The sequence below is a fragment of the Pelodiscus sinensis genome, unplaced genomic scaffold (assembly GCF_049634645.1).
Source record: "Pelodiscus sinensis isolate JC-2024 unplaced genomic scaffold, ASM4963464v1 ctg70, whole genome shotgun sequence".
Lineage (NCBI taxonomy): Eukaryota > Metazoa > Chordata > Testudines > Trionychidae > Pelodiscus > Pelodiscus sinensis.
The window spans coordinates 520,475-535,105 of NW_027466028.1; the positions used below are offsets into that span (position 1 = coordinate 520,475).

General features: G+C 51.6%; 1 protein-coding gene across 7 annotated transcripts in view; it reads right to left on the reverse strand.

Annotated features, from left to right (window-relative positions):
- The window catches only part of HDAC5 (histone deacetylase 5), a 152,610-nt gene that overhangs the window by 120,623 nt on the left and 17,356 nt on the right, over nt 1-14,631 (reverse strand). For 2 of the 7 annotated variants that reach the window (XM_075918429.1, XM_075918430.1), the window contains exons 1-2: nt 5,972-6,108; nt 4,265-4,424 (exon numbers count right to left, since the gene is read on the reverse strand). The exons of 1 other annotated variant lie outside the window; for it this stretch is intronic. Coding sequence is in view for 2 of the 6 variants with exons in the window: in XM_075918426.1 (XP_075774541.1) it covers nt 5,972-6,149 (178 nt within the window). In the remaining 4 variants the exon portion in view is untranslated. Of the gene's footprint in view, nt 1-4,264; nt 4,425-5,971; nt 6,178-14,631 lie in introns of those variants that run through there. 4 more of the 7 variants (XM_075918426.1, XM_075918425.1, XM_075918428.1 and 1 more) reach the window with 3 other exon arrangements.

Here is a 14,631-nt window from a genome sequence, read left to right on the forward strand (position 1 = left end):
CTGATCTGCATGTTCCTACTAAAATCCAGTAATGTCACACCAGTAGGGATGGAAAGGCTAACCCAGTAAGCATTGCATTACTGGCATGCTTACTGGAATAACCTGTTAACTGGACCCCTGCCTGCAGCGCAATGTGGCAGACTGGTCAAACATACAGTTTAACCGGTTAACATTTTAAACAGGGTTTTACATCCCCACTCACCAGTGGTTTACATAAGCTGCTCGCAGAAGGAAACTGACAAACTCTAGCCAGTCTCCCCCTGCAGCCAGCTCTTAGAACTGGAAGGCTCCAAAGGGAAACCAACTGCAATGCTAGCCAGTTTCCCTTGGCTGACTTCAGCAGCTGCCAGGGCTCTCACATGGATACAGCTGTTTGCACAGCTAGGTACGACTTGCATCTCTAACCAACACAACCATGCTGGGAAAGTGCAGACCAGGACTTGCAGTCTAAATACACCAGGCAGAAGGGGAAACAGAGGCATAGAGCTGGGAAGTGACTTGCCCAATGGCACCCGACAGCTCCGCAGCGGAGCTGGGAACAGTTTCCAGATTCACTGAGCCTCAGCCCTGCCCACTAGGTTGCAGTGTCCTGGCTCTCTCCTCTGGAAGGATAACACCACATTGAGCCTACCACTCAGATCAACACTCTGGCACTACATCAGTTTACACCAGCTGGAGATCTGGCCCGAGGACAATGACTCTGGTGGGTTGGCCAAGTATCTTTCCCACCTTATCCCACAAGAAAAGACCCTGATGTCCAAGCCTGTATTTGAATTACCTCATTGCTGCGCTGGCTGGTATCAGCCATAGTTCTGAATTCCAGCCCACGTAGGAAGAGCCCTGCACAGATACAGAATGTGTGTCCGCATCCGTAGCCACAAAAATGAGCCATGGATATCGGCATCAACATCTGCACATGCAGATACCTGCTGATCTAAAACAGATATCTGCGGATTTGCAGGGCTCTACACACCGGGACTAACAATCTCTTAAAACATGGTTCTTCTCACAGAAACAGAGTAAAAAAACCCAGCCCCCCTCCTACCCTACAAAGCTGTTCATATCACAGTCGGACCTGTTGGCTGGGGCAGCCAACGCTTCTCATTCATACTCACTCTGCGGAGCTGAGACACAATGAGCTGAATTCAGTGCCGACTCCCACGTCAGCAGCAGAATCCATTAACTACTTTCCAGTTCCGGGAGCACTTGAAGACAGCAGCGTGGCTCAGGTGTCCCCAAGGGAAAGACTCTGCAAGCTAGGCCCCGATGACAGAGGATGATAGGCGAGAAGGAAAAAGGCCAGTTGGAGGATCCCATGAATTTCTAGGACATATAGCTAAAAACAACACCCACCAGCCCCATCTTTTCTTGCATCAATCGCGCACATTTGAGCCTGTATCACACAACCTTGGCACATAGCTGCCTTTTCTACATGGTTTTGTAGCCAGTAGCTCGGGGTGAAGTTCTGGCCCCACTGAAGTCAGTGGCAAAACTCCCCCCACTACTACAGCACCAGGATTTCATTAAATGATCCCTGAAATTATAGCTTCAAATCCCAACAGACCTGCCTCTGACAAGCACCCTTCCTGGAGAGGGAGCATCTTGTGGCAGGAGCTCTGCACTGCAACTTGGGAGATTGGCTCTGCCACAGCCTCCCTGTGTGACCCCAGGCAAGTCCCTTAGCCCCTCAGTGTCCCAACAGTGAAATGGAGAGAATTCTTCCTTTGCCTTGTATATCAGACAGTTAGCTCCTGTCTCTTCTGATGCGTGTGTGCACAATGCAGCTTGGATCTCAGCAGGGACTTCTAGATGCTACAAATAAACTGTAATCTTGTCTCTCTTACCCCACTAAGTCAGAAAGGCAACCCAAGAGAGAGAAGTGTAAGACTCACTAGATCCTTGGGTGGATCTTTTTAATAAGTCCTCTCTGCACTGTGATAGCCCATGGCAGCTATTCTAGGACCATGTCACTGCTCCAGGCTGCTTAAGCAACATTTCCCCTTCACACACTAGCTGCTATTTCCTCCCCCCACCCCAGAATCAGCTGCATTTAGGGCCTCAGTACACAGAGCGCGCCGGCAGATCCTTTTTGAGTGAGCAGCGCTAGAGCTACATGATTAATCAGGAAAGGTGCAGCCTGAAATCAAACGCCCTCTGATCGGCTCAGAAATCTGCTGGGACAAGATTTGAATCCCAAGCTATGGACAGGGCCTGCCTGCAGCCAGGAGACTAACTTTCAACAGTGGCAATACTACAAGGACAACAAAGGCAGCTTAGAATCTGAAAGCCACTGAAGGGACCTCACTGACCAAGTCCCATTAGCCGCCACGATCAGTATTTAAAATTAGCCACAATATTTAAGATCTGAGCCTGCAGCTTTCTGTCAAATTTCGAGACAATCCAAGGAAGGTTTGAATTTGGGCCAAAGTTAGTAAGCATCTCGGGACAGGGGCTGCCTCTTCGTTCAATGTTTTATATAAGGCCTAGCACAGGGATGGGCAAATATTGGCCTGCAGGCCAAATGCGGTCCAGCAGAGTTAGCTCCTGGAGGACCCCGCTGCTATATTTACCTTCACGGCCACAGGTACTGGCAGTCGCAGCTCCCGTTGGCTATGGATCACCGTTCCCAGCCAACGGGAGCTGCGGGGAGCAGTGTCCTGGTCCATGACTGTTCAGGTAAATATAGCGGCAGCGGCCCACCAGGGCCAACCTTGGCAAACAGCCGCCATGTTATTGCCCACCCCTGGCCTAGCAGGACGGGTCCTGGTCCTTGACTAGAGCCTCCAAGGTGCTATATAGCAAGTTGGCTCAGAACAAATAATGATGTCTCCTTTCTAGAGGTAGTCAGGACCCAAGGCAGCTTTAAGTGGAGGCCCTTGCGGGACACACCTGTCTCCATCAAAGGGGTAATGGTGAGGTACCAAGAGGTGGCCTGTAAAAATCAAACAAAATGGAAGTGAAACCCCTTGAAGATAATAATGTAAAGCAGCTGCCTCAGACTTGATTTACCTCCGCAACGGACACCTTAGGGCTGGCTCTGCCACCAGGCTCAGCAACAACCGAGAGTAATGGAGGATGCTAGGGTCTGGTAATTAGGGCTCAGTCTGAAATCAAGCGGCCCCTTTCCATCAACATCAATGGGCTCTGGACCATGCTCATCATTATGAGCACACAGCCCTGCCAGCACCTGGGATTTCCCTGCCTGCCTTGCAACCAGCCACTGTTTTCTGAAAGGAGATGCGTGAACGCAGGAGCCTCTCCGCCTTCATTTACCTTGATAGTTCTCTGCTCCTTGTGGTGGCCAAGAGAAGCTTGAAAAAATGAAGCCCCAAAAGGCAGAAAAACTGGAAGTCAAATAATAAGAACCCAACGTTTAAAAAAAAAGAAAAGTTTGGGAGATTTATTATGCCCATCTGGTGATTTCTGAGCTTTTGGGACTAACAAGCATTTCATTCGGCAGACCCAGAAGGGATTCCTGTGACCCTCTGGGCCAAGACCCCATATCACACAGGCCACAGGACTTCCTTTCATTAATTTCTGTCTAAATTAGAGAAACAAAGCAAGAGTCATGTCCATCTGCATTCTAACCCATTGACTACCTTCTCCTCCCAAGGCAAGGGCTAGAACCCAGGAGTCCTGCCTACCAATCCCCCCCAGCTCAAACCACTCGACCAAAGTCCCTTCTCAATGCTGTGTATGGAACTGTATGTTCATCTTGGCATTAACCCCTTCCTGCCCATGCCCCCATTCAGACTATAAGGTCCTTTGAGCAGGCCTATCTTTTATGGTGAGAGGGTCCAGCTGTCAGCACAATGAGGCTCTGATCCCAACTGAGATCTCTATAACCCTTCTCCTCCTCCAAGGCAGGAGTGACTGAATCTGGAGGCTCACACCTTATCCAAGGTACAGAGCTAGCAAGAAGGGAGCTCAGAGAAGAGAAGCAAAATAACGAAGGGTGCGGCCTCACAGCTGAAAGAGTTAAACAACAGGCAGACAGAAATAGTAATACTCCGCAGACATCCGAAAGGGTGTAAGCACACAGGGAGGGAGGGATTTGTCACTACGCAAGGAGGACAGGAATGCAGGGGGGAAAAAACGAGGATGAATACTAGGAAATATTTCCCGGCAGCCAGCTATGTGAGGGAAGGAGAGGGGAGCCCTGTCATCTATTCCCACATGCCCTGGATGGCACTTGACCAGTCTCTCAACTCTAACCTCTATGATCCCATGGGGGTCACCAGACTGCCTACTGCACCATGCGTACCTGCTCACAGGCCAGGTTCAGCTCTCAGCCACACCTGCATCAATGCACAGCAATGCTGCCAAAGTCAATGGTGTTAGTCCTGATTTACACCAGCGTGGCTGAGAGCAAAGTCTGGCTCCCCACTGGCAGCACAGAGATATGCTGGTCCTGGCATGCTGATCTGAAAGGAACACAGACAACCCATTAGCAAACCTATTTTCCCAGAGGAATGCCTTTCCTATCATGGCCCCATTTTGCAATTTCACCTGCAAGAATAACAAGGCACAGATGGAGAAGGAAAGAAGGGAGAGCAGGTCCGGGAGTAAATCCTACCCCTCCCATCATCCCGCACCGGAGAAACAATCTGGCTCCAAAAGCAAAAGGGAAAAGAGCCCCAAGACCAGCACTTGCTACTGCACCTTATCCCCTAGCAGAGTAGGTCTGGCACCGAGCAAACAAAAATCATCACCCATCAGGGAGCTGGGAGCGCTGCAGTATTTCAGATGGTCCTCCTCCAAAAGATGCAAGTAGGAAGGATCAATTATTTAAGGGCAACTGCCGCTTCTCAGGACCCTTTTCATTCCCCCCGCATGCGCACTCCCTCTGCCTAGGTATTTATAGCACACGGCTAGCGTGCAAGACAAGGCATCAGCAAACCTTTGTCTCCCAGGCAATAACAGACACACATTTTCCTTCTCCCACCACTCCCAGGCCAGCTAGAGATGGGAAAAGAAGCACCAAGCCCTCTAGCAAGAAGGTCAAGAGACAAGATTTTGATTCAAAACAAGGGGCAGGAGGAGGGCATTCATGCATCTGAACAAGCTTTGCATCCTCTTGATCTCCCATGCAGGCATCACGGGGTGCACAAAGTTTAAGCTCCTACAAGGCAGGTTTCCAGACAAAGGGATCTAAGGATGGAGGCAGGCCTCCCTCCCCACTCCCGCCCACTAGCCTGAAGAAGCTGCAACTGCCAGGCACAAGAGGATGCAGAGGAGGTGGAAAAGCATGCATTCCCTTGTGGAGTTCCAGAATGACCCCCTCTTTAAAGGCCCAGAGGAAAAACCAGCCTGTGTTGGTCCTCCCTTACCCCCAGCACCTCTGCCCATCGACAGCCACATGCCACTCTTTGCTTCCAAGAAGTGGCTTTTCCTCAGCCCAGGCTAGTGAGGTGTGATGGGCACACACCCCGTCTCACAGCCCCAGGCGCATCCTCCCAGCCCGACCTACCCCAGACATACACACAGCCCAAACTGGAGCTCAGCCAGTCCTGAGCACCATCTGCACTGGAGGCAGGATCCCCCCACCCCACCATGCGGACAGCGCTGCCGTTTCATAACCAGCGCTCTGTGTCACAGGCACAGCCTCTGCTCCCCTGCCTTGGCCCCCACCCACAACCCGTTCCCCGCAAGAGGAGGAGAGTCTCGGGCAGGTGCATTAGCAAACACCCCCAAGGGTGCCAATGCAGCAGCCAGCCCCAGTAACCCACCCATGTCTCAGCGCTCCCTGCCGGCCAATATCCTGCCCCAGAGCCCGCAGCCGGGCAAGTGACCTGGACCAGGCTGGCTGCCCCGTTCTCTCTGTGGCAGGTGCAATCCCGTTCGAAAGGGGGCTTCGCCCTGCACCCCTGCCCGGGGCCCGGGCCGAGCCGGCTGCCCTTCCCCGGCGCTGGCATGGGGCAGGCGCTGGAGCCGCTCGCCCTGTGTCCCCTGGGGGCGGCCCCCCCCTTACCTGCTACCCAGGCCGGTGGGCGGCTGCAGCGGGGCCCCGCCTGGCTGGGTGCCCTGGCCAGCCCCTCCGCGCCAGGGATCCGGCTGCCCGCGGCTTCACCGCCAGCGCCTCCGCTCCTCCATCTTTGCAGCTGGCTCTGCGCGCAGCCCGCTCCGCGCCCCACCACCAACAACAACATTCGGTGACGTCACTCCCCGTCACGTGACGGAACCCTGGGCTAAAAATAGCCTGCCTGCTCCGCTCCTTCCCCCTCCTTTGCCTGGTCCCCCGAGGGCGGGGCCTCCAAGAAGGAAGGCGCGTCACCCACGCGGCCTTAAAGGGCCAGCGGAAGATGGGGGGGGGGTGCAAGCCCAGCTGGGCCCGGCTAGCGGGACGCCCTTAGGGCCAGCGGAAGATGAGGGTGCAAGCCCAGCTGGGCCCGGCTAGTGGGGCGCCCGTGGGGCCACTGGAAGATTGGGGGGGTGCAAGCCCAGCTGGGCCCGGCTAGCGGGACGCCCTTAGGGCCAGCGGAAGATGGGGGTGCAAGCCCAGCTGGGCCCGGCTAGTGGGGCGCCCTTAGGGCCAGCGGAAGATGAGGGTGCAAGCCCAGCTGGGCCCGGCTAGTGGGGCGCCCGTGGGGCCACTGGAAGATGGGGGGGGTGCAAGCCCAGCTGGGCCCGGCTAGCGGGACGCCCTTAGGGCCAGCGGAAGATGGGGGTGCAAGCCCAGCTGGGCCCGGCTAGCGGGACGCCCTTAGGGCCAGCGGAAGATGGGGGTGCAAGCCCAGCTGGGCCCGGCTAGCGGGACGCCCTTAGGGCCAGCGGAAGATGGGGGTGCAAGCCCAGCTGGGCCCGGCTAGCGGGACGCCCTTAGGGCCAGCGGAAGATGGGGGTGCAAGCCCAGCTGGGCCCGGCTAGCGGGACGCTCTTAGGGCCAGCGGAAGATGGGGGTGCAAGCCCAGCTGGGCCCGGCTAGCGGGACGCCCTTAGGGCCAGCGGAAGATGAGGGTGCAAGCCCAGCTGGGCCCGGCTAGCGGGACGCCCTTAGGGCCAGCGGAAGATGAGGGTGCAAGCCCAGCTGGGCCCGGCTAGCGGGACGCCCTTAGGGCCAGCGGAAGATAGGGGTGCAAGCCCAGCTGGGCCCTGCTAGCGCGGCGCCCGTGGGGCCAGTGGAAGATTGGGGGGGTGCAAGCCCAGCTGGGCCCGGCTAGCGGGACGCCCTTAGGGCCAGCGGAAGATGGGGGTGCAAGCCCAGCTGGGCCCTGCTAGTAGGGCGCCCCTTGGGGACACATTGAAGTTTCACAGCCTAATGCTCCACAGTTAGCAACATGTCTCACAAAGTTCCCCCAGGGCAACCTTTGTGCTGCCTGATCCCCAAACATGCACGCAGCATTCACCACTCAGGCCTGGATGCATTCTTTTATCCCTATTGCTTTTCTGCCTCAGCCCATATGCAATCCCCCCCCAAACCTCACACGGGCACAACACGGTCCGTGTGTGTTTCTATGCACCTCTCGCAGCAGTTAGCCGAGCATGCCACAGATGCTCATGAATGTAGACCCAGTCAGAGGGCCCATAATCCCCATTTTACAGATGGGAAACTGAGGCACAGAGAGACAACAACCAGGCTGCGTCTAGACTGGCATTATTTTGCGCAAATACTTTTAACAGAGTATGTGCAAATTTCATTTTTGTAGAGGCCAAAGCCTGGCACATTTTCACAGAGCTGGTGAAAGGCACAGCCCTGACTCCAGCCTGATCCTCCTGCCAAATTTCACTACAGCTTCTTGAATAGCTGTAAGAGGTCTTTTAACATGAACAAACCCATTTGTTTTCCCCTCATCTTATTCTGGGAAATGTCTGAACTGTTTTAGGTGAAACTTTACAAAAATATTCAGCTTGAGGTCAATAACCTGGCATAGAAAACATTGGTACAGCCCTGCACATATACAAATGTCTACTCACGGATGTGGATATCCATGGATAGACATCGGGATCCACAGATCAGCAGGGTTCTACCCCCAAGAGACACTTTGGCCAATGAAGAGGAGCGTGGTCCCATCACACCAGAGAGACAGTGCCCCATGTCAGCATCTCTGTGATGGGATGCAGTCACAGAAGACTCCTTGGGAGGGTTTCCCAGCGTGCTGACAAGACCACTGCCACTTGCCTTCCTGCCATCTAGCTTCTTACCACTCTGTCCTGCTGGGCCAGCTCCTGGTCTCCCCCAGCCAAGGACCAGAGCTGAGATCACTGCTCCTTCTTCCCCCGAGAAGCAGTACTAACACTAAAACTCTTCTGCTGCATCTAGACTGGCAAGTTTTTTCGCAAAAGCAATGGCTTTTGCACAAACACTTGCCAGCTGTCTACACTGGCCGCTTGATTTTGCGCAAAAGCACTGACGTTCTACTGTCCAAAATCAGTGCTTCTTGCGCAAATGCTTCAGGCAAAAGCCCTTTTCCGGAAATGTTTTTGTGCAAGAGGGCCAGTGTAGACAGCTAAAAACTGTTTTGTGCAAAAAAGCCCCGATGGCGAAAATGGCGATTGGGGCTTTCTTGCGCAAAACCGCATCTAGATTGGCACAGACGCTTTTCCGCAAAAAGTGCTTTTGTGGAAAAGCGTCCATGCCAATCTAGACGCTCTTTTCCGCAAATGCTTTTAACGGAAAAACTTTTCCATTAAAGGCATTTGCGGAAAATCATGCCAGTCTAGACATAGCCTTGAGGTCCAAGGAAATGGAGTTTGGGGCCCAGCTTCCCAGGATACCACTCCCCAAATGGGATCAGAACTCCAAAGGAATTATTTAGGTGAATCCCCTTTAACAATGAAAGGGGGAATGTACACACTGGCTACCCCCAGGCAACAATTATTTAAACTAGGCTTGATAGTAAATAAAAGTGATTTTATTAAGTACAAGCAGTAGGATTTAAGAGGCAATAATTGAGAAAGGGCAGAGCAAAGTAGATTACAAACTTAAAATAACAGAAAACTCTTAGCTAATTCTAACACTAAAACCCCGGTACAAACTCATTACAAACTCACTCTAAAACTGTTCCTTTCCTAGTAAGCCTTCAAACCAGGGCAGCTCCTCACCCTGGGGTCTTTGGGTCCTTGCCTTGGGTGTGGAATGCCAGCCAGCCAAAAACAAAGACCCGCTAGTTTCCTATTGTTTTAAAGATTCCCATTTTTGCATGAGAAGTTACCTGACCAGTCCCTACAGCTATGTCTAGACTGCAGAGTTTATCCTGGAAAAACTCTGCCGCGTCCAGGGAATGTGTTCACATTTTCGGAACAGTTTCTGAAAACGTGGGCATGTTCTGTCAGCATCTCTGTATTCCTCATTTTATGAGGAATAAGGAATGTTCCGAAAGAGGAAGTTTTTCCGACTTTTGGTCCTGTGTAGATGGGCCAAATGTCGGAAAAGCCTCTTCCAAAAAACAAGCGGAAAAAGATACGCAAATTTCAGTTCGCAATTTGCGTATCTTTTTCCAAAAAAACCCAGCAGTGTAGACACAGGCTACTAGTTAGGGAGGTCATGTGACTTCCTAAGACAAACCCCTGCTAAGACTTAAGGACAAAAGGCAACTTACATATGACTGCCCAGACACTGAAGCATCCCAGCATTGGAAACACTCTTGATGGCTTTCCTTTGCACATTTAAAACCATAAAGAATCCCATACTCCATGCATCTAGTTTTACACACAAGAATGATACATACACCAGAATAAGATAAAGAGATCCAGTGGATTATGACATGAAGATTGATAGGTTTGTCATGATCATGAGGGTTAGCCAGCAGCCTGGGAACTAAGGGGTTAACCTTACCTAAGTCAGGTGCATTCAGCCAATAGGAATGCAGGTAGGAATTTCAAACTGGGACAAAGGAATTTTTGGTTTTTCTCTCTTTTTGTTCTGGGAGTTTCTCTACAGCTATTGAAGGGAACAGGATGTCTCCCACTAAGAAAATACTCTTCACGTCTGTAAGTAGGATAAAGTTTAGATAAATCTGTTAGGTTTTATTGTTTTATGGTTTGGGAAATGGGATCTGATGTCTGTGCATTTAAAAATGGGTTTGCTCTCCTTTGTAACTAAGTTCCTGGCCCGTGGTAGATTTCTCCTCCATTAGTATATTATTTTGCTACTTTTCCATCTAGTCATTATGCTTGCAACAGGAATATTGTGGTGATAATAAAAGTTTTTTCTCTTTTATTTTTATTAACCTGGTATGGATTAATTTTTGTGTCCTAGTTTGTACTTTAGGGATGAGATTTCCCAAGTGATCTCTCCCCTGATTTTTGTATCAATACTTGGGTGGTGGCAGCGGAATTTTTATCCCCAAAATCTAGGTTAAGATTTTGGGGGGAAGTTTTATACCAAAGCCTGGTAGATAAGGTTTTGGGGTACTTTTGCTGGCCCCCACTTCTGCATTTATCGTGCCAGAGTGGGGAAGGAGCCATGACAAGGTTACATGAGTTAATTTGTCCGAAGCATCTTTGAGTCATGTATATTGGTGTTCATAAAGCCATTTCATAAAGCACGGGGAAGGGTCCATCACAATCTCCTCCTGGTTGGGTGACTGTACCGTTCCTCCTGGTCACCAGCAGGGCTGTACATCCCCAGACGGGAGACACCGCAGCTGGGGGCAGAACAACTGTGCTGCCAGCATGGTGCATTGGCTCCTGTGCACACCAGGACCTCGCTTCTCTCCATTGGCTGCAGTGTCTCTTTGGAGTAGCTCCCTGCTGATCTGCAGATCCCGAGGTCTATCTACGGATATCTACATCCATGGGTAGACATTAGTATCTGTGCAGGGCTCTAAATCTCGGTCCCACCCGTTAAAATTTGGCACAAGTTATAAGCAACCAGGAACGGGGTTTTAAAATGGAAAATGGTAGGCAACCTTAACTACAGGGCAGCACTTTCAGTCCCCTGGAGGAGGGAGGGAAGGGCCTGACATGTTTGCACATGCGTGTCCGTGTCCTCCACCTCCAGGCCCTGCGGAGGCTCCTATATGATGCAGGTAGTCCAGCATGGAGCATGCTGGCACCTGCTTTCCTTCACCACTTCCGAAGGTTCCGATATGACCAGCAGCTCCTTTATATGAGAGGTCTTTTGCGAAACCTCTCTGAGCTGCCGGCCTTCTACCAGGACCTCCTCTGGACCTGGAAGCTGCTTGCGGTGACCAGGTCCTTGGGAGCCAGCGTGGGAGCAGACCTCTTCACGGAGCCCCTGCTACCCAATCCCCATCTTCGTGTGCAGGCGGCGGAGTCCCTCTCAGTGTCCCAGAAGTTGGTCCTGGCGGAGGTCACCAGAATCAGAGACCTCCTGGACTGCGCCCGGAGAGAATGGGTGGATCCTCCCGCGCTCACCCAGCACATGGGACTCTCCACCCTATGTATTCCCTGGCATGTACTTCAGGAGGTGAAGGACACTTTGCCGCCCACTGCTCAGGTTTACTCCTAGTCCCTCACTCCTAGCCCTCCTGATCTCTCCATCAGTCCCTCGCCTTGTGTACCTTCTGACCATCTCCCTCTCATCACCCAAACTCGCTGCACACATTGCAGCCGGTCCCCTTTCAAACCATGCCAAAAAGTCAACTGTACACACTCTCCACTTCCCCAACCTCTTGTCTCGCCCAGATACCAAGTGGCAGGACCTCCTACCACCAACAGAGGGTGGGGAGCCTTGTCAACGTCCTCCTGGCTATGGCCAAGATGGCAATTTATAAAATGAAGGCGCGGAAGTTGGCTGAGGGAGGGACCTATTTCCATTCCTGCACCCGTTCACACATCCAGGCAGAGTTCCGCTGGGCGGTGTCCACTTTGGAGGGCAGTGGGTGCTGTCCAGGGTTCTCTGCTCAGTGTCATAGAATCATAGCACAGAAAGTGAGTGTATGCTCTCACTGAGGGTATGTCTACACTACACAGATTTTTTGGAAAAACTTAAATTACATTCACACTGCAATTACGTTCTTTCAAAAAAAATTGAAAGAACTGAGGAGTTTTTCCAACATTGGTAAACTTCTTTTGGAAAAAGGCGTATGTAGATGGGGAAGAGGGAGTTCTTTCTCAAGAAGAGGAAAGAAGAAAAAGCACAGGTGCCCTGGTGTCCATTCCACCCAGAGTAATCACAGCTTCCATGCGAGAGAGCGTCCACACTCAATGGAGGCTATCTGTCAAAAAAGCAGATGGCTTGTTCAATGCACTATCGCAGTGTGGACACTCTCTTTCAGAAGATCTCTTCCAAAAGCTTCTTCCAAAAGGAGCCTGCAGTCTAGATGTAGCCTTACACCATTGCAAATCAAGAGTGAATCTGGAAAGATATCAGAATCTCGACCACTTCTTATACACCAATTAATGCTCTTCTAAACCACCTTGAATGAGGTCTGACGGCCTTTTATACATTTGTCTATTTTTTCCCCATTGAGTCCCAAGATGCTACTTATGCAATTTAAGAGCCTGAGCCTTCATACACTCGCTTCAGAGAAGGGAGCTCAGTTCACCATTTTCTGTCACTCTGGCAAAATGAGTGCAAAGGAGGTGAACACAAGGCAACTCTGAGCCCCAGCCCTGCACTTTGCTTAGCTTTGGACACCCGCATTGTCCGGTTGAAGACAACTTAATATTAAAGGCAAGCTCTCAACTTTAGCTTAGTTCCAAATTAAAATGTGGCCAGAACCAAGCTAACCTCAAACCAGTGCACAGGGTTTCCGCCATTCAAAAAAAAAATCCAGATAGCTAATGCAACTGGATGCTTTTAAACAAACCAATATCTGAAACCCAACAATTGCAGCCCTGAGAACCTGAAAATGAAAGCAACTATGAGCAAAAGTGAAACTGACTTCCCAAGAAACATGGCAGGGGAGCACAGAATATAACCATAAAGAATGTCAGATAACTTGGATTTTAAACAGTCTCCTACTTGTAATTACTGACAGTCTTGTGCATTCTCATAGACTCATAGACTCATAGACTTTAAGGTCAGAAGGGACCATTATGATCATCTAGTCTGACCCCCTGCACAGTGCAGGCCACAGAATCTCGCCCACCCCTCTTAGAATAATCATTAATAACTCAGGCCCTAATCCTGCAGCTTGCACCTGCTTCCACACAGTGACCAGTGCAGGATCGATTATAGCTTAGCAGAGGGAACAGGGATGAGGAGCAGCCGCAGCAGGCTGTGCTCTGGCTATGTTCTGCTGGCCCATGGTCTCTTGGGAACCGTTGTTTGTTGGTGTAGGTTAGAGCAGCCCCAAGGTGGCACTGCACTGGAGCTGGGAGGAGAATCGAGAGCTGGCACCAACAGCCCCTTGTCCCTGCTTCAGCAAAGGGGACCCAGTGCTCACTCCCCATCCCTAGCTTGACTTCTCTGGCAGGGGGATAAACTATGCCCTAATTCTTCAGGGACAGCAGTGGCACCTTGGCTTTCTATAGCCTTGGCACTTGGGTCTTCAGACCCACTGGAAAATAGAGTAATGTGGCAGAAGTGTTGTCTAGCAGCCTTAGCCTGGTGCTCCTCAAGGACCAGTCTCAGACAAGTCACTTGCACTCTTTGTGCTTTGGTTTCCTCATCTGTAAAATGGGGAAAATGCTCTGTTAAGAAGGGAGCGAGAGAGAGCCCTGCCCTCTACTAAACGGAATCAGAATGTCTCATCTATGTGACATAGGCCCTATACTGACACCACAAAGGAGATTCTCCTTGAGGAGACAGAGCTTTGTGTGCATTAGCACTATGTTGGATATAGGGTCAGGGAGATGTAGGTTTGTTTTGGCTGTTTTTTTTATTTTTAAAGTCAAGTCTAAACCTTGGATTTGAACAAAAACAATCTAGGCCAATGGTTTTCAAACCAGGGGTCACAACACAGGACTGGGTCATGGAATGCCAGGTACTGGGTCTCGTTGCCACAGGGTGAGCAGTGGGGGTGCTGAGGCGGAATCTCTGCCTGTCCTGGAACTGCAGATCACATTGCACCCAAGAAGCGGCCAGCAGCAGGCTCAGCTGCTGGGAAGAGGGGGGAATGCACAGGGCTCCATACACTCTAGGGTGTACCTCAGAGACATGGGGGAGGAGGGAAGTCCCCAAGGCGGCGTAGGTTAAGAACAGGGAATTCATTGGTGGGATGATAGAAGCTACAAGGCAGTGCTGCCCCGTACCAGTCTGCAGACTCAGTCATTAGACCCAGCTGCAGCAGTGTCACCGTGTCGACAGACTGCCCCGTGGCAGACAGCCGAGTCCCATCTTGGACTGGCTTCCGCCTGGAGGGAGAAGAAGGTATGGAGGGTAGAGACAGACAGAATGACGGCCGAGGATGCTGCCCTCACGCTGAGAGCTTATGGTGGAGTCAAACCTCTTGCTGCCAGGACGAGGGATGTTCAATATTGGTTAACTGAATAGTTGAGTAACCTTAAGAATTCTTATCCATTCATCACCTATTCTATAGCCCCTTGGGTGGGGCCTGCAGCCAGTGTGCCCCACTGAGCCGGTCTGTGAGGGCAGCTAGTTTAAAGATCAGCCCCCCTCATGGACTGGCTTGCCTCTGATAAAGAGGCAGGAGTGCGGGGTAGCAGCAGACCTTGTCTTGGGGGGATGGGGAGGGGTCTGAGCTCCCAGACCCAGCGCAAGCTGGAACTGAGCTGGATTGTCTGCCTGCCCAGCTCCTAATACACTTTCAATGAAGAGCT